The following is a 27,143-nucleotide window of genomic DNA, read 5'->3' as shown; positions in this document are numbered from 1 at the left end:
CTGCTCTGCGATCAGTCTAAATGGGACCAAGAACAAGGATTCTCAGCACGGCTTCTACTGCAGCCACGGCGGTTTCAAGGAGTAGGCACTTGTCCAGGGAGATTTTCAGCATATGTGATTGAAAACATTTTTTACTCATAGACTAATTACATTTAGAACTTTCGCTTTCTCTCTCTCTCTGTCTGTCTCTCTGTCTCTGTCTGTCTCTCTGTCTCTGTCTGTCTCTCTGTCTCTGTCTCTCTGTCTCTCTGTCTCTCTGTCTCTCTCTCTCTCTCTCTCTCTCTCTCTCTCTCTCTCTCTCTCTCTCTCTCTCTCTCTCTCTCTCTCTCTCTCTCTCTCTCTCTCTCTCTCTCTCTCTCTCCTTCCCTCCTTTTCCTTCCTCTCTCCCTCCCCCTCTCTCACTCCCTCCCGTCTCCCCTCCCCCCTTCTCTCCTCCTGCTTCCCTCCCTAGTCATGGTTCTTACTGGGTTATGATATCTCACTGGAACAACCACTAACCCCTGCCAAAAGTTGGCACAGCTGGACGTTATGGGTTCAGCTGCCTAAGAAACAGGGGTGGGGTGGAGTGGGGGCGCGAGAAAAAACAAAAACAAAGACTAAGTCTAGCCTGTCTCCAGCAAGGAGATGTGGGGAGGGTGGTGATTCGAGTCCGCTTCTTCCATTCCACTCTTCCCCTCAGCCCCCTCCCTGACTCCCTGATTTGGGGCTCCCGGGACTAAGAGCAGATATGCCGAACCCTTGTCAAGGCAGCAACAGCAGTAGAAGCAGCAGCCGCCGTGGGACAGCGACAGCGGGGGCGGCGCAGGCGCACTGTACCCGCCGGAGCCTGCAGTTCCAGAGCCCCGTGTGCGGCACCGCCACAGTCTGGGCAGCAGCAGCCAGGGGAGCGCTACTACCATGAACTGCCTGGTCCTCCTCCCCAGAGCTGCTCATCCGGGTCGGGCTCGAGCTACAGTCAGGGGACCCGGTCGCCGCGCCCCCTACTCTTTTTCCTCTCCCTTCTCTGCTTCCTCCTCCTCCACTTTCTGCTCCCCTTCCTCTTCCTCCTTTTCTTCCTCCTCCTCCTCTTCCCCCTCCCCCGCCGCGGATCCTGGCCGCTGCTCCCTAGACCCAGGATGCCGGGGGGCAAGAGAGGGCTGGTGGCACCGCAGAACACATTTTTGGAGAACATCGTCAGACGCTCTAGTGGTAAGAAGAGTTGCTCTTTTCACCCACCCAGACCTGTGCCTGTGCCTGTGCCTATCCACATCCTCATTTGTATAAGCTGCCTTTCCTTCTAACTTTCTCTCGCAGGGGGGAGGGGGGATGCAGAGACCCTCTGGCTCCTGAAAGGTTTTCTGTTTTGTTTGGGACCTGGAGAGGTGAAAGAAAGTTGCTTTCAGGGAAACTACCATCCCTACTTTCCGCCACTTACCCATCCCCATTTACACCTGTCAAGAGCTCCAGAAGCCAACTGGGAGAGAATGAGTGAGGGCGGAGAGCTAGAGAAGTTGACAATTCACTTGTACCTTAGTATCCATCTGCAGCTAAGTAATGTCTGGAGAAGGGAATTCATGTTAGGTTTTATGATAGCCACTTTACTTTTAAAATTTTCATCTGCTTCTTCTTTTATTAAAGATGGGTTTTATTAAAGATGGGAATTGACCAAATTTTCAGAGCAAAATTCCGTAAAATTTTTCGGTTTTACTCAGGTCCATAGTGGTTAAAGTCCTAGCTTTTTAATGAAGTTTAGGGAGCCAGAACTGCTTTTGATCCCAGTGGGCATTGCCAGAAGGAACCTTGTGATTAATGTGGGCATGCTAAGTTGAATCTTGAATGAGAAAGGCAATTAAAAAAAAATCTCTGTAGTTAAAACAAATCTTGTTTTAAAAGGCTTCTTTATATTTCTAAAGAATATTTTGACAAACTAGAGAAATATAGAACTGAAGTAACATCCACATTACTTTTGATTCGTTTGGAGAATGAATTCCTAGGATGTAGTGTTCTACTTTTGCTACTGATTTCTTAAGGCTTTTCTGCTTTTAGGTGTCCTTTAAGAGTGCTGTGAGATGATGCTAACATTTTCTCAAATAGTTCTAGGTGATAACAGGCTTTATTTTAAATTTTGAGACCTTCTAAACTTTGTGAGCCATGACTGTAGGCACTTGATTGGTGCTAGTTTTTTTTGTTTTTTGGTTTTTTTTTGGGGGGGAGGAATGCTCACCGTTATATCATTTCCAAATCAGACTTAGAGATTCCTGCATTTCTGAGAAGTTTTCATCAGAGATTTCAATCATATTTTAAAATTTTAAAGGTGGTATGGTGGAAAACACCAATATGGACATGGATGACATGAAATAATTGAAGCTCTGTCTAGAGCACTATGTCAATAACAGCCAATATTATAATTAAACAGTTTCATCATGAAGGACTCTTTGTTGAGTTAATAATTTTGAAACTTCAGTTTCTTTTGAGTTAAATGATCATGAAATAATTTATTGATTTTAAGTAAATCTGTTCTTTAGCCTTTTCAGCATACAAAGATAGCTTATGAATAAATATTGTACTAATTTCAGATTTCAAAATACTATGTCCCAGAATTATCTTCTTTGTATTTGCTCTTGAGCTGATATATATATATGTATATATATGTATATATATATATATATATGTATATATATATATATATGCAAATTCTAATTCTAAAGAAGAGAAGTGAAAACACCATATTTATTGTTGATATCAACACAATAAAAAGTATTTATAAAATACCAGAACCTTGCATTTGCAAAACTATTTTAGGCACTTCAAAGTGATTTCACATTCATTATGTCATTTTAAATGGCAACATTTAACTTCTTCAAGATTAACTATAGTTATCCAATTTTGACATATGCAATATTATTTTATGTTGTTATAAATAACCACATAATGTTAAGGAATACTAATGCTGGCATCAATATACACTACAGTTGGACAGTCAGTCCTAGAAGTATTGGCTTAGTCATTTCTCTTTTGCTGTTAGAGTAACTGGTCACCATGCTGTTCAGCCCATTAGAAGATCTTTCAGATATAACTTTAAAAATTGATGTTCTATTTCCTCTGGTTGGTCAAGATATGATGGGGTCTTTATTGATTCAAGATTATTATTCTAGTACCCTCCACTAAGATTTTTTTTTGCTTTGATTTGAGAACTTGGGATAAACAAAAGTTTAATTTTTCCTAAAGTCTTCTGGTTTGATCAAGCTTTAAAATTAACATTGACTTTAGGTAAATTCTAAATAATTACATACAGCTGAATACTGGATTCATATAATATTTGCTCTCTCTGAGTTATGTTATCCATTTTATTGAAGGTTCTTTTCCCTATATGCTAGTCAATATTTTTTTTTTTAGTTCTGCAAAACTAAATGCTAAATTAACAATTTATTTGGCAAAAAGAGTGTTTTTCTAGTATCGCCAATGTATTGATATTCTATAACCACCTTTTAAGTCCATGTTCGTGCAATTCAAGCTTCTCTGATTGCCTAGTAATTTTGAGATAATTATATATAAATATTCTTTAAGAGAAACTGTAATTTGATTGTCCAACACAAAATTTTCTATCTAGTTGAAGAATTCTTCTAAAGGCATTTGACAAATTGACAGGTAATTGACAATCACAACACTTAATCTATCCATTTATGTAGCAATGTCCAACACTTGACAGCAGTTTCTAAATGATATAACACAAGAATATGAATATTCTTTATTTTAAAAATGGCATAATATAATTTAAAAATTTTTCTTCTTTATCCTACTGGATAGATTTGTTTATTATGGAAACATAACCCAAGATTTTATCACCCATTGTTAGCATTTAAAAGGAAAACTGCAGATATTCAATAGTAACTGGAAGAGAAGCTTTAGTATCTATACATGTGCTTTCTCTCCTTACCACTTGTTTCCTTCTTATACCTGTCTAAAAAGAGTTAAAAGGAAAAAAAAAGATGAAAAAGAGAGAAGTGAGAATGAGATGGATGTATGGAATGTTAAAGCTGAAGTTCTATAAAACTTTCCCTGATTTAAAAACAAGAGTTTATTTAAAGTGTTCAGTTTATATGGTCTCCCCTGAACTCCTACCTCAAACTCCAATTTTATAAAGCTCTGTAGTATTTTAGATTTGAGAGTGACTATTGCTTACATGTTTTGAGCATTTATTCTTAATGATTCTTTGCTCTCCTCACTTAAATTTAAGTTCCTATTCTTTAAAGATTAAAATTAGTTAATGGTCTATTTTTATTTGATCAGGTCAGACTTAAAGTCTATGCCATATTAAAGGATAATGGAAGGTAAAGTTTTTCATTAAATCCTAGAATACTAGAACTATGTTTAGGAGAAATACAAGGAGATACAATATATAACATAGTGGGTAGGAAACATGGTATTTCTCTTCTTAGGAAGTTTTCTAGGTCAACATATGCAGAAGTTCAGGAAAGATTTAGATACATTAGCAAATAAAGGGATCATAACAAGGATGGCAAGGAAGTTAGAAGGATTCATAAAATATCTTAGCCTTTGAGGAAATGTTATAGAAGTAGCTGCCATATTCTTTCACAAAATGTTCCTTGGTACCACTGACAGAAATCAAAATCACAAAAAAATTGGTTGAATCACTGGCCCAAACCCAGTATGGCATTCTCTTCATGCCTTCTTATCCCAAATGCAAATTGTTTATAAAATCTCTTTGTAGTGTAAATTTTGCTCAATAGTTCTGTAAACTTTTGAAAAATTCAATAGAAACCTGTATTTCTTTTAGAACTTTGGGGGTAGGAGGGACTTTTGCAATGCAAAATTCACTTTGCATAATGAGTTTTGATAAGTTGTTTAAAAATTCCTTTATTTGTAAGGAGACATAGTTTAGGGTAAAAAAAAATCCCCACACAGTTATTAAAAGTTTGTAAAAATTATGTTTTTCTTTCTGTTTGCTAATGATTAATCAGTAATCTTTAATATCCACAAATTCAAGTATTGATAAAGATAAGGAAAAAATTCTTCTTAAGATGGTCAAGGTATTTTGAAAGGAACAAAATCAGAAAAGATATAGGTAGGACTTAGCATTTTATGTTGCTTTTACCTTTGAAACAGAATAAATATTTAATAGTATTAGGGTTATTCAGATTTTTTTTTCAGGGCTTTCCACATCTAGTCACATCTTACTATATAATTTAGAATAAAATCTCAAATGCTTTCTTGTACATGTATTTTTACAAAAGAAATTTACCATTGAGGTTCCAAAATATATATACTTGGTATAAAGTGTGTGTGTGCGTGTGTGTGTGTGTATGTGTGTGTGTATAGAAATAATAGTAATCAATTTTGAGGGAATCATAGGCAACTTTTTAAAAGAAATGGTTGGAATCAAATTGTGTGCTGAATTTAATATGATTGGATATTTTTCTTGTCATAAATAGTTTTTCTTACATTGTAAGCAGATAGAGGAGAAAAAATAGTGAAAATATAAAACTAGACATAATTTCTTGCGTTATTCATCAGGTCAGTCTGTGTCTACTTACTTTTAGAATTCACCTGCTATAGTAATTGGAACTGTACTGACCCACTCACTAGATTTTATTTATAAATCAGTAGGAGATTGACTCTTGGTTCAGAGACTGCACTGCATTATATAATGACTGCAGTACACTGGTGAGCAGAGAGCTCTTTATTCCAGGACACCCCTCTGTTCCCTAGAAATCTCCCTTCTTTTTCTGTCTTTTGTATAATATCAAAAGTGGAATGTGGATTAAATACATGTACTAGGTTTCTTAGAATTATAGGGAAGAATGCCTTAAAATACTAGGTTATTTGTAGAAGGGAAAAAACCTTATTTTTGTTAACATTTGATTAAGTAAATTTCCACAAAAGTATTTCTTGGGTATGTAAATGCTTAATTTTTATTAAACTTATGTGATCATGTAGAGATGTTTTGGTTTCCAATTTTCTAAAAGAATGCTATAGGGGATTGTAGTTAACAGTTACCACAAGAGGTCACTCTAAGTTCTGTCAGAGGTGAAATGAGTTGCTAACGTTTTTTTTTCTGGAGGTTGGGAGTGGGGGAAGTGTGAAAATTGTTAAATAAAATTATAGGCTGTTGGAAGCAATATCTGGTTTGCTATTGCTGTTCTAAAAGAGCCCTAATGGAAGAATCGTGGAAGAAAGTGAAATGAAATAGAAACATATTTGATTTTTTTATGTTATTAAATCTTACAGTTGAATTAGCATTTAGTAAATAAAAAAACACTTTATACATAGAATTCCATCCAATTTATTTTATAATTTAACATAATTTTGTATTAGTGATTTTACAAAACATATTTATTTTGACAAACGAATTGTAATTTTGATTTGCATTCATACCTTTTTGATGTGGTGACTAATTTTATATGAATGATAATATTTTACAAAATATGTACCAAAAAAGTAGTTTTTGAAGGTTGAAAATAGTTGTCAAAATAATTTTATCCTTTTATCAGATGCTTTGATATAAACAAATGAAAACCTCAATTAACATGTCTATTTCAACTTTATTAAAAACAATTGTATAGATGATTATATTGGCTTTTCATATTTCTGGTTCTTTGAGCATTACTATCTATACATATGCTTTCTGTACTGACCACTTCTTTTCTTCTTTTACCCAGATGAAAAAGGGAGAAAAATGAGAAGGATACATGAAATGCTAGAATGTTAGATTGTCCCTGATTTAAAAAACTAGAGGTTATTGTTAAAGTATTATGCAATCTATGTTGAATAAACATGAGTATTCAATTTATTTGAGACTATCCAGTTATTTTAATTAACATCAAACATTTAAAAAATTAACTAAAATAAATTATCTAAACGTATTAAATTATAAAAGAAAAATTTAGGATCCCATCCTTCCCTAGAACATTTACTACAAGTAAGTGATATCTAACCCTGTTTTGTTTGTTTGTTTGTTTCTTCTACAACTCAGGGAAATCACTTAGTCTTAACATCATTTAAGGGAAAGGGCACTGACTCTAGAAGAAGACCTGGGTTCAAATAATGAATCTATCATTGCTTATGTGACTTTGGGTAGCAATCTCTTTTAAGTTCAATTTCTTCACTTGATAAAGTGACTGGACTAAATGCTCTCTAAGGCCTTTTTCAGTTCCAAAGTTTTGATCTTTAATAATTGCAAGGATAACAATTATAATCTAAAAGCAAAATTAATTTAAATCACTTTTAATTAAAAAAATTCAAACCATCTCTATTCATCAAGAAAGTAAGTTAAAAAATCTAATTATATAGATAGTGCTATACAATACAGAAAAATTAGAAATCATTTTTAATAAATAGCTTTTTATTTTCAAAATACATATGAAGATAATTTTCAACATTCACATTTACTCTTGCCAAACCTTGTGTTCCAAATTTTTCTCCCTCCCTTCCCCCCTCTTCTTCCCTAAGTACAATTCTTGTGCATACTTCCACATTTATCATGCTGTGCAAGAAAAATCAAATCAAAAGGAAAAAAATGAGAAAGAAAAAAACAAGCAAGCAAACAACACAACAAAGGTGAAAATACTATTTTGTGATCCACATTCAGTCCCCATAAGCCTTTCTTTCGATTCAGATAGCTCTCTTCATCACAAAAATTTTCCTGGATCACCTCATGGTTTAAGAGAGCCAAATCCATTTAAGTTTATCATCACATAATCTTGTTGCTGTATCACTTCACTTAGCAGCAGTTCATGTAAGTCTCTCCAGGCCTTTCTGAAATCAGCCTGCTGATCATTTTTTATAGAAAATTAATAGTGATTCATTTTTAAACAGTGGAAATAATGATAATAATGGTTACAATTTTAGAGTCAGAAGTTGATCATTACATGATATTTTATTATGTTTGTTGTAGCATAATGGCTGGAGGTATAGATTTGGAGTCATAGAAACAAGAATGTCTCCTGGTTTTGATACATAAAAACTATTTGATCCTGGATAGACAAGTCACTTAAGGCTTTTAGTATCCCAGATATCATCAAAAAATATTAATTGCAGTAAAGTAGCTAATTTTCATTAGCGAAAGGAGTTTGTATACTAGGAATGCCCTACAATCATCATTTATAGATTCAAGGCAGTGGTGACAGTGGGGAATGGAAGAGAACAGAAAATCCTAAAAAAAATCTGATAGTTACTCAATTAAGAATTAAAATGCTTTTCTCACCTTTTAAAAATGACTACAAGGCACCCATACTTGAATATGATTTTAAATACCGTGGAAGATAATATTGGAAAGTTTGAGTCTTCAAAGATAAACATTTTTGCATAAACTTCAGCATAAGAGAAGTAGTGATAATCATCTTAAGCCCTACTGCATTTTTCTTGACATTCTAGAAATGGGCTCAATGATTATCTGTGTATAAATTCTGAACTATAAATGAAATATTAGCACAATTTCTGAATATTGATATTTATTTCTGACAAAGGACTTCTATTAGCTCAAATTCACATAATTTACAAAAGCCGGAAAGTTATATAACAAAAAGGCTATTGTCAAGCTGCACTGAAATATACTGTTGTTGTCTTTTTTTTTTCTTATTTTTGAGTCTGGACTCCTATTTCTTGCAAAAACATGTGACTATAGTTGTCTACAAGAGAGATTCATTCCAAAGTTTGATCTGTTGTGTAGTTCAGGTACTGAAAATTAAAAAAAAACCCGAGATAGTATAAATTGATAACATGTTCTTTCAGATTTGGGACAGTATATACATCTGCTTGCCATAAATTAGTAATATTTACCTTTGTTTTATTTGTTTGTATTCTTTGTATTTTATAGAACAAGATGTTACCTTCTAAACGACTCATGCCAGAATGTATTTTTTCAGACAATGAAGCTGAGAGCTCTTAAAGCAGCAATAAAGTTATTATATAATTTAAAATATTTAGTTAGTTTTTCAGCAAACATTTTTTTTACAGTGAGTCAGATTTTGATTTCCAATTTTTTCTTCCTCTCTTCTTTACCTCTTTCTTCAAAACAACAAAAAATCTGATATAGGTTATAATGGACAATCCTTTTAAACATATTTTTATTTGTCATATTAGGAAATAAAAATTAGAACAAAAGGAAAAAAAATGGGGAAAAAAAAAGCTAACACAGAAGGTGGAAATACTATGCTTCAAACTATATTCAGTCTCCATAGTTCTTTCTCTGGGTTTGGATGGCATTTTTCTGCCCAAGTCTATTGCAAAACTAAGTCTATCATAGTTGATCATTACATAATCTTAATGTTACTGAGGACAATGTTTTCTAGGTTCTGCTTACTTCATTTAGCACCAGTTCATATAAGTCTTTCCAGGCTTTTCTGAAATCAGTCTGCTCATCATTTATTATAGAATGGTAATATTCCATTACATTCATATACCATTACTTATTCAGCCATTCCCCAATTGATGGGCATCCACTCAAATTTCCAATTCCTTGCTATTATAAAAAAAAGTGCTACAAAATTTTAGCATTTATGAGTCCTTTTCTCTCTTTTATGATCTTTTTTTTAGGAAACAGATCTAGTAGTGATACTGTTGAATCAAAGGATATGCCTAGTTCTATAGCCCTTTGGTCATAGTTCCAACTTGCTCTCCAGAATTGCTGGATCAGTTCACAACTCTACCAACAATGCATTAATGAAGGAGCTCACTTTCTAGTGAAAGAGACAACATATAATTAGGAACCATGTAAGACATAGGTATTATAAAGGGGGTATACTCTTAGAATAAGGGAAGGTATTAGAATTAGAAGGGAGCAAAGGATCTAGAAAGACATCATCTTATACTGAACTAGGAGTTTATCTGTTTAGGCAAAGCCAAATGGTCCAAATAAAAATTTAATAATACATTTTAAGGAAATGTGTACTAGTCAACCTTGTCTCTCTTTTATTTTGCCCTCATATGACTGATAACTGACATGTTCTATTTGTGTGATCTTTACTGTGTCTAAAAGATGTGATATAAACTCACACATATTTGTGTATGTACTTTATTTATTTGAATGTTCTGATTAGAGAAACATGTATAAGGAAATATTTTTCAAATCTTAAGACCTTGGAAGAATAGACATATTTGGTTTTGTTTAAAGTTAACAGATATCTTTTATAATTACAAAAATAAAAACATGCATTTGATAGTCATTTAAGAGAATATTTAATTCTACAATAGAATTCATAGTAGTAGAAAGAGACATGATTTAGCTTTTAAAAATAAATTACTGATAAATATCTGGGTCACATTTTACCACAGAAAGAGATTTACAGCCTGTTTATATGACTAAATGAAGGATAAAAATGTATTGTCATTGTGAAGAACCTAGGGACATTTCACTGTTATAGTTATAAGAAGTGAACAATTTCCTTGTGATTGAGTGACTAGTGTGTCTTAGTCACTGAACACTCCAAAGCAGAGATGTAAAGTTTACTTGATCATATATATTCCATCTTGGGGAAAATAAACCTTAGCAAATTTGCTTCTTTTGTATATTGACTGTTTTAAAAAATGGAGTCGTTATTGCATATAGGTCACAGAATTATATTAAAATAAAAACAAATCTATCCTGATTCCTCTTCTAACTATTGGTAAATATTTATCCCTTTTGTTACCACACTCCTCAAATATTAATTTTAGTCAAGCCAAGTCAACAAGCATTTAGTATTAAATATTTATTATGTATCAGCAATTTGCTAACTGGGAATACAAAGAAAGGCACAAACATTTTTTGTTCTTAGTGAACTCACCTACTAATGAGAGAGACAACATACAAGCCATTATGTACATAAAAAATCTATGTGAGAGCAAATTGAAGGTCATGTCATAAGGAAAGCACTAGCAATAGGAAAGTGTGGATGGTAGTTAGGAGAGGAGAAAAGCCTTCTTGTAGAAGGTAGATATTATGAGCTGTCTTGAAGGAAGTACTTATTGCTTTCATTTTTCTTTCACTAGTTCCTTTTTTTTCTTGGAAGTCAAAAAAAGCTAATATCCATTTGCAGTGAGAGACATAGTTTTCAGGACTTAAAGAAGTAATGTTTTCATTGTATTTTGCCCTGGTCTGATAGCATCTGTAGTGATGTGTTCAATTTGAGGCAACAAATTTTAGAAATAGATACTGGTAATCTGAAGAGATTCCAGAGAAGGGCAGCCAAGGTTTGAAAGCTATGTCATTTACGGGTTGATTGAAGCAACTAGAGACACTTAGCATGGGGAAGAGAAAGCTCATTGAAGACATGATAAACACATTTAAGGACCTGAAGAGCCATTTCGTAAAAGAAGGATTAGATTTGTTTTGTGTTGTTTTAAAGGATAAAAGTAGGTGAAATTTACAAAGAAATAAATTTAAGTTTCAAGTAAGAAAAATGTTTCTCTCTAAAGATAGTGAGTTCCTCATCTTTTGAGTTTACTCTTTTGGTATGTTGTAGAAACAATCACTTTCTGAGTATGGATTGGACTAGGAGGTCATTAATGTCCTTTTTGTTTCTGGGAACAACTCCTTCTAAGAAATTTCAAGGAACTTCTTAGCCTTCTTGACCACTCTGTGGCATTTGATATTATGGGCTGCAGAGCTCTTCTTGAGCTCATTAGTGGATTTAGAACCAGAAAAGACTTTCAAGATCCTCCCATTCTTTATTTTACAATCAAGGAAAATGACATCCCAATGAAATTTAAGTGATCATAGAAATGGATGCTTCCAAAGGCAGCATCAACTCATTATGTCCCTGCCACGTAATTGTACTTTAATTCCCTTTCTGTGTCTTATTTTCTAGTTTCTTTTCCTTCTTTTTAGCATTCAGATGTGATTTACCTCTGAGGTTTGGGTCCTACACTTCCTTCTTGTGTAGGATTGTCTGTTTTCATGAATTCAACTGTATATATTTTATGCTTTTAAATCCCAAGGCTACATCTCTTTTTCACTCCCTTATCTATGTTTTGCTCCCATATTTATAACTTATGTGAAGACAGTGGCATTTATATTTCCTGCTACTAACTCAAATTTGGCAAGTCCTAAGTTTAATATATAATATCAAATATTTAATTAGGTGAAATGTTCAAGGCTGAGAGATAGCACCATGTGATGGAGAGACTGCTGACTTTGGTGTCTAGAGGAGTTGTGGTAAGACAAAAGCAGTCTGAAACACAAAGGCAGGATAACTTGCCAATTATGTGGTTCATCTCAGTTTCTAAGACTCTTAAGTTTCTGTATATTTTCTGATCTGCAGTGGTGGAGGGATTTTTTGACTATTTCCTATGTCAATAAAAGCACAGCTTTGCAAAAAAAACAAATGAAGGAAGGAAAGAATAATTTAATAAATAGACAAACAAATACATTCAAGCCATTGTGCCAGGAGAAGCTTGGGATCAAAGGCCTTAAACACAAATCACTAATACCAGAGAGAATAGCATTCATGGAAGGGAAAGGTCAATATGTTATGGGGAATTTGGGGAGAGGATCTTTTTAGCTTTATAGTGGGTACAGGAAATGAAAAAAGTAGCATAGAAAGAGTAATACCTGAATTGAACCATGATGAAAGTTAGAGAGTCAGCTTTGGAGATGGATTTGGAAATGAGTTCAGTTTTGGGCTTAGACTGAAACATAATCATTGTCTTAGAATAATTCAAATACTATTATAGTGAAGTAGTAGACTTGTTTGTAATGCTTTCATTAGGTGAGAATTAAGAGCAATGAAATAAGTTACGGGGGAAAGTGATGGGGCTAATGTAAAGAAGGATTAATAGACTCAAATAATGTAAGGTATATTTTGCAATTGCAAAGACGTGTATGTCTGAAAAATTATGAGTGGTGATATTAAGCTAAGCTGTCAACAATGAAACAGACAGCTTTATTGTAATTCAGGTTTCACATCATTGGCAGTGTTTAAATGAGGGCATACTTTAAATTCAATATTTGATAGCAATGCTTTGTCTCATCTTAAGATTGGTCCTGAGAATTCTGCATTATATGGATGATTTTCTTTCTTACTCATTCTCTGTTCTATCATAATAGTAATGTTTTGTGCATTGGGATTTGTATCCTTTGCCTACCTTTCTTTATTTGATTTTGCATCAGCCATGAGAAAGGCACAAGGTAAATGTAATTAGTTTAGTTTTACAGATGAGACCCTATTCATATAAGTAGAATGAGGCTAAGAAAGATAAAGTAATTTTCTAGAATCCTAATCAGTGCAAGACATCAATGATCTCTCTTATAAAATGAAAGAGTTAATTGGCTACCAACTCCAGGGAAGGGATTTTTTCTTATTTGAACATGAATCAGAGGAAAGATACTAAGTATAGGCATGATGGAGTGAAGGGTTTGGAAAGCCTCTTGCAGGAAATAGAATTTGAGCTGAATCTTGAAGGAAACTAGGGCAGTTAGGAGTCAGAGGTGAGGAGGAAAGGCATTACAGGAACGGGGGAAAACCAGCACAAACAGATTGTACCAGGAGGTAGAATTTCTCATGTTAAAAACAGCAAGTAGGTCTGAGTTCAGAATTCTGTAGAGGGTGGGAGGCAGAAAAGTATAAGAAGACTGAAAAGTTAAGATGCAAGTTAAGATGAGAAAAACTTTAAAAATCAAATAGGAGATTTTATATTTTATCTTAGAGATATTAGGAGCCCATGAGAAATTGTTGAATAAGGAGTGAAGTGGTTAGACCTGCACTTTAGGAAAATCGATTTGGCAGTCAAGTGGAGCATGGATTGAAATAAACACTTGAGATTTGTAAACCAATGAGCACCTACTGTAATAGTCTTGGTGTATGGCCTGTATCAGGGTGATTGCCGTATCAAAGGAGAGAAGAAAGAAAGTAAGAGAGTTATTACAAAGGTAGCAATAACAGGACGTAATAACTAGTTGAATAAGGGAGGAAAGATTATGGAGAGTGAAGGATTGAGGAAGACAGCTAGGTTGTTGGCCTGCGTAACTGGAAGGATGTTGATGTTCTCAAGAGATATAGAAAAAATTGGAAAAGGGGGAGAATGAAATGGGGGGCATTTGATGTTTTTTTTTGAACATATGTTTGAGGTGCCTGTAGAACATCCATTCAGGATGTCTAAAAACAGTTTGTAAAATTGGCCTGGAGCAGAAGAGATTAGGCCTCATGTAGAGATCTGATCATCACCTGTAAAATGTAATAGTTGAACTCATGACTTTTCCAGACCCAAATTCCACAACCTCCTTTTTGAAATAATTGTAATTCAACAGACCCTTTTCTTGTTTGCATTCTTGGAGCTTTCCATTGAGGTCACCATCCCATGAGATGACCTATTCCACATTTGGATAGCCATGTTAATTCATATACTATTATAGTGAAGTAGTAAATTTGTTTGTAATGCTTTCAATAGGCGAGAATTAAGAGCAATGAAATAAGTTACTTGGAAAGTGATGAGGCTAATGTAAAGAAGGACTGTACTTGTCGTATAGTGGTTATTTAATAAATGCTCATCAGCCCACTGGCTCAGTAGAATAAAGAAAGTGAGAGTCTTGATATTTTACATTCTGGTTGGACCACATTTACAATTTGGGGCAAGGCAAATTATGAGGATATACAGAGAAGGTTGCATACTCCTAGGATGTTGGGAGAATGGAAATAATGACATTTGATGCTACCTTGAAGTATGATAGTTTAGCTTACAGAAGAGAATGTTTGGATGGAGGGCCATCAAAGTTATTTTTATATATTTACACAAATATCAGAATGAGGAGACAGAAAAAACATTAGCTTTTTTTCCCTGCCTGAACTCAAAGGACAGACTTATTAACAAGAGATTAATATTGGAGGGAGACAGATTTTAGGAGGACATCACTGATTTATCAGTTAACATAATTTTTGATACTCAACATCTTTTTTCCCCCTTAGCTCCTTCACTTTTCTGATTGGTGATGGGCTTAAAGGTGGAGCACTAAAGACTCCCCAAAGTCTTCCTTCATAGTTGGGTTCAGAAATTCTAGAATTTTCTGGGTATCTCTCCATTTTCTATCAACAGCTCTACTTTGTTTCAATGCCACAGACCTTTATGTCCTCATACTAAGAGCCCTAATAATTCCCCTTCCTCTCTTTTTAGCTTTTGTGTGTTGTCTCTCCTCCTTCCCCACATACATTGAATTGTAAGCTCCTTTAGGGCAGGAACTGACTTTTTTCTTATATGCATCATCAGCGATTAGCACAATTACTTGGATTATAGTAGGTGCTTAATAAATGCTCATTAAGTAGAATGGATGTTTTTAAGCCTTTACAATGATTAGTTCTTTGCTAATATATTATGGACTGCCTGGGATGTAGTTTTAATTTTCCTCATCACTAGAGATCTCTAAAAAGAAGGTATATGCTCATTTGTTGTTTTGGAATTGCTCTATAGGGCTTTCCTTTTTAGATATAGTATACACTAAATGATTATTCAAGACCCTTTAAACTCTGAGAGCCTGTGATCCTATGATTTTCTTCTGATTTTATAAACCATGTTTATAGACATGTTAATGACATGAGTCAAGTGAAATAATTTTCATTGTTCAAAGAATAATAGAGCCAACTTTTCTATCTTCCCACAATGCTTTATTGAAAAAAATGCTATTTTGTTTTTTTTGTAAAATAGAAGTAGCTTTTTTCCTGCTTTAGAATATTTTTAAAATTTTTAAATAAACAAAATGGAAATATGTACTTCATGCATTTTATTTATATACTATTTAATCTAAAGTTCCTATTATGGTGCTTTATAAGGAAGGTTGGGTGTAGAGGTGGAAGACTTGTGTTTGAGCTCCAGCTTTGCCACTTACTACTTATGTGAACTTGCTCAAGTACCAGAATATTTTTGGGCCTCCATTTCTTCATCTGTAAAATGATGAATTTGGACTAGATAACTTCTAAGGTACTTTATAAACACCAGAGGTTTCATTTTGTTTGTTATAAACCTGAATTCAAATCTGATCTTAGACCTTTACTAGCTATGTGATCCTGGCCAAATTATTTAACCCTGTTTGTCTCAGTTTCTTCATCTATAAAATGAGTTGGAGAAGGAAATGGTAAATTATTCTAGTAACTTCACCAAGAAAACATCAAATGGGATCATGAAGAGGCAGACAGAACTGAATAACAATAAAAAATTCTCTTATAGCTCAAATGCAATAATATTACAGTAGAACATGAACAAGAGAAATTGTGTAAAATGAGAATTTAACAATAATGTAGGAAGCTTCTTAAAATGAGCAGACAAATTAAATGCTTGTAGATACTGTAATTGAATAGGGGTGTCTAATTTGGGAAAACTTATCTCAAAGGTGGCCTGGTAGAAGGTGTGGCCCAACAGATTAAAATGTAATTAGGAAATATTTAACAAAAATAAGTAAAAATATTGTACAATACAGATATGCTAGTTAATAATTTTCTAAGTCAATGTGTGGCATGAAGTCATCTCTTTCTAATTTAGTTGATACCACTATAGGTGATAACATTCAGGTGAATTTGATTCTAAGTATCCTGCAATTCAGAATAAAAGAGGAACATAGTTTTTTTTTTTCTTTTCTTATAATAGAACGTATCCATAGTTTGCTACAGAGACAATTTCCTATCCTGGGATCTGAACTCAAGCAGAAACTAATATTATATGTCCTAGTATTTGCTGCTTCTAGTACACAGAGATGTTATACTGAGCTCCATTCAATAGATTTTCTTTAATGCCTGTTGTGGTCAGAGAATTGTTGGAGGTATTAGTTGAGATATATGTTTTAGAAAAACTGTAATTCCTTGTCTCATAGAGATTTAGTAGTGAAATATGACATATGCCCAAACAACTTTTTAAAAATGCATGATAAATGCACAGTGAGAGATAATAGAAGTTCTATGTGATTTTCAAGGGTGGGGAATAATGACAAAAGATGGCATTTATTTGTCAATTTAAATTTTAAAATATATATTTTTAAAAATTAAACATTTGATTTAAAAATATTTTACAAATAATTTATATACTTACATACATTTATAATCTAAATCTTTCTCTACCCTGCCTCCCTTGTTGGACAAACAAAAGAAAGGGTTAAAAAAATCTACTTTTTAATGTTACAGTACAGGAAAACAAATTGCTTACACTGTCTATTTCTCTGCATTTTACATTTATCACCTTCTTTCTGGTAGAATGTGAATAAAGTGCTTCATTTTTAGCTTTCTTGACTCATGATTTATTATTGCATTGATCAGAGTTCTGCTGTCTTTAAAAGTTGTATAGAACACATTAGATAATGTATGTAAAAATCTTTGTGATCCTTACAGTACATAAATTTAGGCTGTTATGATAGCCAGGTGGTAGTAATAAAAATATATTGTAAGGTAGTTACAGAGGTAATCGAAAGAAAACAGACCCTTGAAATATTGTGAATATAGAATCAATAAAACTTGGTGACTAATTTGATATGAGATGGGAAGAACCTCAAAGACAACACCCAGATTTTGAACATTTGAGACTAGGTAAATAGTAGTACTATTAACTGAAATAATGAAGTCACATGGAAGAAAAAGATAACATGTTCAGTTTTGAACATGAGTTTGAAATCCTAGTAAGCTATCGAGGTGAATGAATGAAAAAAACATTTATTAAACTTTTATTTTCCAGGGACTGTGTTAAGTAATGGATATATATATATATATATATATAAAGGCAGACAATTCCACTAACATTCTATCAGGAGAATCATGGGGGAATTATGACCAGGGAAGAGTATTTTGGGAGGGAACGCACAGAGATTGTGAGTAAAGATAGAACAATTGATTTCCAAGTCCTTTCCAGGAATGTTCACATTCATTTGATGATTACTTCCAGAGCAAGAGGTGGAAAAAGGGAAAGGAAAAGGTCTGGAGCTGAACAGATGATGATGTACTCTTGTCAGTGATGAACACAAGGCTCTGTAACAGATGGTAGAATGCCAGGTCTGAGGCTGGAGGGGAAGATCAGTACTAAGACAAGATAGCTGTGATTCCATGATATTTTGAAGTGTAGGCAATTAAAAACACTATTCTAGATTTTGTGTATGTATCTGTATGTGCATGCGTGTGTGTGTGTTTGTGTGTGTGTGTGTGTGTGTGTGTGTGTGTGTGTAAAGAGAGTGAGAGAGTGAGACAGAGAAAGAGAGGAGGGATGGAGGAAGGGAAGTGGAGAGGGAGAGGAGAGAGATATCAGACACACATATAAGACAGAAAGAGACAGAGAGAAACAGAGAGAGACAGAGCCAGAGAGTGATAGAGAAAGAGATTGACAGACATACATATAGAGACAGAGGGACAGAAAGAGACAGAATGAAGCAGAGACAGAGAGAGATAGAGTGATACAGATATGACAACAGACCAATACACACATACCCAGAGATAGAAACACACAGAAAGAGATAAAGACAGACAATCATATGCACACAGAGACAGAGAAATAGAGAAATACTGAGACACAGCGAGAAAGAGACAGAGACATAGAAATATAGAGACAGTGACAGAGAGAGAGAGACAGAGAGAGAGAGAGAGAGAGAGAGAGAGAGAGAGAGAGAGAGAGAGGAGAAGAGAGACAGAGACAGAGAGAAACAGAGAGACAGAGACAGAGAGACAGAGAGAGAGAGAGAGAGAGAGAGAGAGAGAGAGAGAGAGAGAGAGAGAGAGAGAAAGAGAGAAAGAGAGAGAGGGAGAGGGAGAGAGACTGAAACTCTATGTGTGTGTTGTCCTGGATTTTACCCAAGGAAAAAGCCCTCCCCCCAAAAAATCTTCACCATAGTAAAATAGAAATAAAGGCATTATGGAGACTGACAGTTTTCCTCACATTTTCCTAGTTTATTCCTTCAGCAACTTGAAATGGGGTTGATATCTTCTATTTTCTTTCTCAGTGCTGAGAGTCAGATGTACCTAAAATTACTCAGCATTTGGACAGTTCCAAAGAGGATGATGCTTAAAGAGTCTTGAAAAGGACTTGAAGGTTTTTTTTTTTTTTTTTCTTTTTTCAATTTTAATTTTCCCCAGTTAGATGTAAAAAAAATTAGTTATACATGTAAATCCATTTTTTACATATTTTCTTATAAATAACATTTGGAGAGAAAAATCAGAATGAAGGGGAAAAATCATGAGAGAATAAAAGAAGAAAAAGAAAAGTGAGCATAGCATGAGTTGATTTATATTCAATCTCCACAGTTCTCTTTCTGGATGTGGATGGCATTTTCTATCCAATGTTTATTGAGATTGTCTTGGATCATTGCACCACTGAGAAGAACCAAGTCTGTGTACAATGTATTCTTGGTTCTGCTTGTTTCACTCAGCATCAGTTCATGCAAATCTTTCCAGGCCTTTTTAAAATCAGGTTGTTCATAATTTTTATAGAACAATAATATTACATTACTTTCATATACCATAACTTATTCAGCCATCCCCCAATTGATGAGTATTCCCTCATTTTTCAATTCTTTGCCACAAAAAAATGAGTTGCTACAAACATATAGTTCTCTTCCCTCTTTTATGATTTCTTTGGGATACAGACCTAGTGGCACCATCCTTTGGGCATAATTCCAAGCTCCTCTCCAGAATGGTTGGGTCACTTCACAACTCTATTAACAATGCATTAATGTCTCAATTTTCCTGCATCCCCTCCAATATTTATCAATATCTTTTCCTGTCATTTTAACTAATCTGAGAGAGGTGACATGGTAAGAGGACTGGATGAGTGAAAAGTGAAGCTCTTTCATTTTCTCTCCAACTTTGCTCCTCATTCAGAGCAGGGTATTAATTTCCACCAACAAGAAAGAGTTCCACAAAAATGGGTTTTGGGACAAAGGTTAACATCCAGAGTCATCTTCAGTCATCTATATCTATATCTAGACCCAGATGGAGGGGAAAGTGAAGCAGGTGATCTTGCACAGAATTCCATTTCAATCCAATTTGTTTGCGTGTTCATGGCATCACCCCCTTGATGCCATGGTACTTTTCAATTTTTTTGAGTTTAATAAGTAATTTTAATTAAATTATTGCATGGGTATAATACATCTCTCACAAAAGATTTTTGATTTCCTAAACTGAAGACTCTATCTCAGACTCCCTTCTGTAGTCCTCTCTTCCCTTCACTCTGTTCTGTTCCATGGTCCTCTTTGCAAAAGAAAGACAACCAACAACATTTATAATATTCTTTGCAAATCTTAAAATGCTGTTCAATGATATAATTATCATTTCAACAAGGTATTGAGCAAGTTTAATTGAATTATAGTGTCAACTTGGAAAATGGTAATTAATATCATCCAGTAGGTCAGAAAAAGTTTTTCACTTCTGTCTTTATCTCCCCAGTAACCAAGGCAAGATTTTATCTGTGTAAGCATGTTATAAATGTTGAATTGAATCAAATTGGTATGGCTGCTGTAGGATCATCAATGGAAGGCTGGAATCAGGAAGATCTGAGGTAAAATCTGAATTTAGATATTAATTAATAGCTGTGTGAATCTAAGCAAGTCACTAAACTTTTCTTGCCTTGGTTTCCTCATCTATAAAGTGGAGGTAAGAATAGCATCTATGTCCCAGCGTTACTTTGGTGATGAGACATTTGTAAAGTGCTTTCTAAATCTTAAAATATTATATAACTGCTATTATTATGATTACTACTCCCTGTTTCTTTCTGTATTTTTGACAGGGATTTGAAAAAGACATAGGGTGACTGTAAAAGTTTGTGAGGACACAAAACTTGGAAAGATAATACACTGTATACCTGATTTAGCATCTTAACAAGCTGCAACAATTGGTTAAATTGAAAAACATGAATTTAATAACTATGAATGCCAAATATTAAGCTTTTTAAAAAATGCATAAATGTTAGGTGATGGGTTAACTACAGTGTACTGAAAAAATAACTAGAAATGCTAAATCCAAATCCTAATTTTTTTTCAAACCATTGTGTAATATATTTCATGTTCTTCTAATTTCCTTGTAAAATCTCTCTTTATATATAGTTAATAAGTCTATTTTGACCTCAGCTTGATAAATGATGTGAGATTTTGGTCCATGTCCCTCATAGTTTTCCCAACTGGAAAGCTTTCCAGTTTTTTCAACAATTTTTACCAAATAACAGATTATTATCCCCAAATCTTAAGTTTTTATTCTTTACTTTTTCAAATTAGAATTCTACCTAAGAGTACCCTCCCCATCTCCTCTTTATTGATAAGAAGTATGATACCATTTGATATACATATGAACATGCATACATATATGTATATATAATATATAGATGTGTATATATATATGTATGTACACATACACACATATTCTCATTTGTAACCTTTGTTGAATTTCCAAACCAACTGAAGAGGGGATTAGGGAGATTGAGATATTGGTAATGGTAAAATTACTGACTTCCTGCCTAACTCGATCTTTATTCATAATCATCTTATCATTTGTCCCTGTGAATGTATAAGGAATTCTGAATCCTGTGCTCAAGTAAAAACTTGGTAAATGACTTCAATCATCTGCATGGGAAGTTAAGAAACTAATTGGATTAAATCACTTTAATGGAAGAAATTACACTTAGATGATTCTAATTTGGTCCAAGTATAAATATGTTTTAAAGTGTTACAATTTTAGTTGAACATGAACATTTGTCTATCATTACCATAAACATGGATTTGGAATTGACTTGAATCCTTAATTAGTGGAAATGTGAATGAATTCAGCAGTAGAATAGCCAACTAAGGCAGCCTTTTTTCTTCCAGAAATATTCAGTGTGCAAATATAGTTTTCTTGCCTCTTTCCCCTTATTTTTCTTTGCCTTTTAAAATATTTTCAGTTGATATATTTTATTTTTACTCTACTTGTGTTTTCTAATATATCCTTTTTTTAGTCACTAAACTTTTCCATTAATGATAAAATATAAAAAAAAGAATAAAAACAGTTCAACAAAACTAACCAACTGATGATTCAAGTCTTATGCACCATTCTGGGAGTCTGAAAAGCCACCCTAACTTCAGTTTTAAAGATGGTGAAATTGACCAATTTACAATACTAGTAAGGAGCATAAGGAAACAGTGTCAAACCCAATACAAGGATACATACTATTGCAAATTAGGGCATGATAATAGTGTAAAAGTTACCCATGTCTACCCTTGTTTCTTTTCCTTTACCATGAGATTCATTCAGATTTTGATTTCACCCTGCCAAGTGAAAAAGTCTCACTTGGCCAGAAAAGCAATGATTCCCTTCCCTCCAATGGCTTCTTATCATCAAATACTGGATGGCGTAACAGCTTTTGAATATGTTCTAGTACTAGCCAAAGAAAAATCTGTAAATTATTTGAGGGATATTTGTTTTACATTTCCCAACTTTGTTTCTAATGTTTTCCATCTTTTCTCTATCTTATAATTTGGTTTTTCTTGCTCCCACTTGAATTTTTATTATATTCATTAACTATATACTCATTAACCATTATTTCAATAGTGGTTAAATTAGGGCCTAGACAAAACTCACCTCATGTATTTATAGTTCTTTATCTCTGCAAAGAAGGGTGGAAGATATATTTTCATATCTTTTTTTTTTGAAGGGATATTCTCTACCATAAGAACTTTAATTTTGATTGCTTTATGGTTTTCTTCCCAATTGCATTGTTGAAGTCATTGTGTATACATTTTTCCTAGTTCTTTTTATTTCATATTAGTTCAAGTAAGTCTCCTCATGCTTCTCTAGATTTTTCATTTTCATTATTTCAATATTACAGAGTAATGATATTTCAATGCATTAAAGTACTATCATTTCTTTTGCCATTCTTCAATTAAAGCTCATCTACTGTTTTTCTAGCTATTTGCTACAAAATGTGCTATTATAAATATTTTGTATTATCATATAATATTATTATTATATTATGTTAACATATATAGAAATTTGTAGAATATATATTATATTATAGAAATATGTAGAATATTTTTCACATACACATTATATTAACATATGTAGAAATTTTCTTTTTTATCATTGAACTTTTTGGGGGTATATGCTTAGCAATAAGCACTTTGACTTCATGATTATCAATATTTTGATAACTTTTTTAGCTTAATTCTAGATTGTTTTTCAGAATAGTTGTACCAATTCACATCTTCACCAACATTATTCTAATAATGTTTGCATTTCCATCATTCCTCCACTTTTTTAGCTTTTGTCATCCTTGACATTTTGCCAGATGTTAGGTGAAATTTGGAAGTTATTTTGACTTTGCATCCTTCTTATTTTTAATAATTTGTTGTAGTCTTTCATATAGTTCTTTAATGATTTACAATTTGAGAATAATTTGTTCATATTCTCTGAACATTTATTTATTGGGAAATACTTTTATTATATTTTTGTATTAAATTTTCTTAAATATTAGGCCATTATCAGAGATAATTGATGCCAACATTTACCCCCATCCTCTTACTTTCCTTTTAATTTTAGTTGGATTAATTTTATTCATAAATTAATTTTAATTTCAAGTTATTAAACCAATCTATTTAATATTTTGTAAATATTCCTTTCTATTCATCTTTCTATTCCTAGTTTAAGCACTTCCTTCTAGTTATTCTTATAGCCTTGTTGTTTGTATTTAAATTTAAGTGATATATTTACTATGCAAGTCACTAAATAAATAATATAGATTCTAAAATTTTAAGCTTTGAAATAATGCATGGAACAAAAACCAAGCATTTTGAATTTTATTCCTCACAAATTAACCAAATTTTCCCTTCCATATCAGCAGAAAGTCATGTAGTATCTCAAAAATAATAGTGGTGATAGCTTTTCATTTATTACACTGACAATCCCAAATGGTTTGTGCTGATAACACATATTTGAATCATATATTCTTTAAGAAGAAAAAATGGTATTTTTAAAAATAGCTTCAAACAGTATCAGTTTTGTGACTGATGCCCTTGGTTATATAGATGCTATAAAGTAATGTTCTTGCTTATCCATATACTGAAGTCAAGCAATATGGGTAGTTTAGGTAGTCAACACAAACTTATTGTTAATAAATCTTTTATCTTTTTTTTTGGTGTGTGAGCAAAACACATTATTTTTTATTTCCATGCTAGTAATCTTGTAAAAGAAAACACAGATCCTTTCCTCTCTAAAAAAAATAAAGTAGAGGAGAAGTATGCTTCAGTCTACATCTCATAATCTATCAGTTGTTTGTCTGGAGAAGGATAACATTTTTATCATAAATCCTTTAAAATTGTCTTACTTCATCGTATTGCTGGTTCGCAATTGATCATCATAAAATATTGCTGTTGTTATATGATGTGTTCTCCTTGATTAATTCATTGCATTTGAATTAGTCTATATAGGTCTTTCCACATTTTTCTGAGAGCATCCTATTAGTTATTGTTTATACAATAGTATTCCATCACAATCATGTGGAACAACCTATTCAGTCATTCCTCAATTGATGGACATCCCCTTAGTTTTCAATTCTTTCTCAGCTAAAAGCTGCTATAAATATTTTTGTAGATATATGTCATTTTTTCTTTCTTGCTTTTTATATTTTTGGATATAGACCTAGTAGTGATATTGCAGGGTCAAAGTGTACACATACTTTTATAGCCCATTGGGCATAGTTCCAAATTGCTCTACAGAAAAGGTTGAATCACTGTACCAAGTGTCTCAACTTTCCCACATTCCTTTTAACATTCATTATTTTCTTTGTCTGTGATGTAAGTCAGTCTGATAAATATGAGGTGGCATCTCAGAATTATTTTAATTCATATTTTTCTAATCAATAGTGATTTAAAACAATTTTCATATGATTAAAGATAATTTTGATTATTTCATCTGACCATATCCTTTGACCACTTAGCAGTTGAGGAATGACTCCTATTTCTATAAATTTTACTCAGTTTCCTAAATATTTGAGAAATGAAGTAATTATTAGAGAAACTTGCTGTAAATTTTTTTCATAGTAATGATTATCAACTATATATTTCCTTCCATTCTATTCCCCCATGTTTAGCCTATTCGCTCTCTCTTTCTCTCCTTTTTCCTCATCAGTTCTCAAAAATATTTGTTTCTATTGCCTTCCTCAATCCACCTTCCCTTTTATGAGCCTTCCCCAATTCTCTTATCCTCTTCATTTCCTACTTGTATGAAGGGTAAATAGATTTTTGTGCCCAACTGAATGCATCAATTCCAGTGAGAGTAAAGTTTAAGGGTTTACCTGCTCCCATAAGGTCTCCTATTTCCTCTCTACTCTAGAAGTTCTTTTCTGCTTCTCTTTTATGTCAGATAATTTTTTTACTTCTTTCCTTTCCATTCTCCCAAGGGATTTCTATTTTTCACCCCTTACTTTTTTTTGATAATTATCTCATTAAATTCAACCCACATCCATGCCTTCTGCATAATTTGTATTCCCTCTAACTGCCCTCACAGTAAAAAAAAATTAGAAGCTACTAATATAATTTTCCCATGTAAGATTGTAAATAGTTTAGCCTTATTGAATTCCTTATTTCTCTTTCCTTTTTATCTTTTTTATGCTTCTCTTAAATCTTGTATTTGAAAGTCAAAATTTTTATTTGGCTTTGATCTTTTCTTCAGAAATGCTTGAAAGGCTATTTCATTGAATATCCATTTCTTCCTTTAAGGATTATACTTAGTTTTGCTGGATGGTTGATTCTTGGTTGTATTCCTAGATTTTTTGGACTCTAATTATTGAAGAAATTGCTAAATCTTATGTTATACTGACTGTGATTCCATGATATCTGAATTAGTTCTTTCTGGCTATTTTCAATATTTTCTCTTTGACCTGGGAATTCTGGAATTTGACTATACCATTTCTGAGAATTTTTAGCTTGGATCTCTTTTAGGAAGTGAGTTGGTAGATTCTTTAGATTCTTTCATTTTCAATTTTACACTCTGATTCTAGAATATCAGAGTGGTTTTCCTTGATAATTTCTTGAAACATGATGTCTAAGTTATTTTTTATTATAGCTTTCAGACAGTGCAAATATTTTTGAATTATCTGAGATATTTCATATTTTGTTCTATTTTTTCATTCTTTTGATTTTGTTTTTTTTTTGTTTCTTGTTGTCTCATAAAACCATTAGCTTATGCTTGCATATTTTAAGTTTTAAGATTATATATTCCACAGGGAACTTTTGTATTTCTTTTTCTATTTGGCCAATTCTAATTTTTAAGGAGTTCTTTCTTCAGTGAATTTTTGTACATCTTTTCCAATTTGTCAATTCTGTTTTTCAAGATATTCTTTTCTTAGTTGAAAAATTTTGGGCCTCTTTTACCATTTGGCCTATTCTGGTTTTTAAGACATTTTCTTCAATATTTTTGGGGTCCCTTTTTTACCAAGCTGCTGACTCTTTTTTCATGATTTTCTTGTCCCTGTTTCACTTTTCTTATCATTTCCCCCTCTCACTCTCTTTTACTTTTTTTTTCTATTTCTCCTGCTTTTATTGATCCTTTTTGAGCCCTTCCATATTTTTCTTTGAGGCTTTGGATGTACCACTTTAGACTTTGTTATTTTCTTCTCAGTGTATGAATTGATCTTCTTTTTTTATCATTGTAACTTTCTATCATTAGTATATTTTTATGCTTTTTGCTCATTTTCCATTCTACTTGACTTTTTATTCTATGCTAAAATAGAAAGGCCAGTCTTCCAAGTTTCAGGATCTTTTCTTTGTGCAGCTATTTCAGAGATAATTCTGAAGATCTATAAGTTTTTTGCTCTTCCAAAGTGATACAATTTAGAGAAAGGCATGTTACTTTTGTCCTGGTCTTTGCTGTTGTTAGTGAGTGCCACAAGCATTCTTTTCTGCCTTGAAACTGTGACCAGGCTCCCAGATTTCCTTTAGCCACTAGTTCTGGTATGGTAGTGATCTTCATCCTATGACTGTAATCCAGATCCAAATAGGTCATGCAACAGAGTGCTGACCTTGATGCCAGCAAAGAAAATCCACAATCTTATTCTGACCAATTAATTGTTTGACTTCCTTATTGTCTGTGGGCTGAGAGGTCCAGAAACTACCACTGCCACTGCCACCACTGATCCAGTTCCCAAAGCCTGCTGCTAATTTATGAGGTACTGCCTGTTCTGGACTATGCTCTACTAGCACCCTAGTACAACAGATCCTTTAAGTTGTAGGACTAAAAAATGATTTTATT

The 27,143-nt window shown here is 33.2% G+C and overlaps 1 protein-coding gene across 1 annotated transcript in view; it reads left to right on the top strand.

Annotated features, from left to right (window-relative positions):
• The first annotated feature begins 257 nt into the window (after positions 1-257).
• Positions 258-27,143, top strand: part of KCNH5 (potassium voltage-gated channel subfamily H member 5) — a 472,518-nt gene continuing 445,632 nt past the window's right edge. The window contains exon 1 of the mRNA XM_074290315.1: positions 258-1,188. Within this exon, the coding sequence (XP_074146416.1) occupies positions 1,116-1,188 (73 nt within the window). The 5' untranslated portion in view covers positions 258-1,115. The remainder of the gene's footprint in view (positions 1,189-27,143) is intronic.

Source organism: Sminthopsis crassicaudata, chromosome 2, assembly GCF_048593235.1.
Source record: "Sminthopsis crassicaudata isolate SCR6 chromosome 2, ASM4859323v1, whole genome shotgun sequence".
Taxonomy (NCBI): domain Eukaryota; kingdom Metazoa; phylum Chordata; class Mammalia; order Dasyuromorphia; family Dasyuridae; genus Sminthopsis; species Sminthopsis crassicaudata.
The sequence above is the reverse complement of the archived record's forward strand: the minus strand, read 5'-3'. Positions and strand labels throughout refer to the sequence as shown.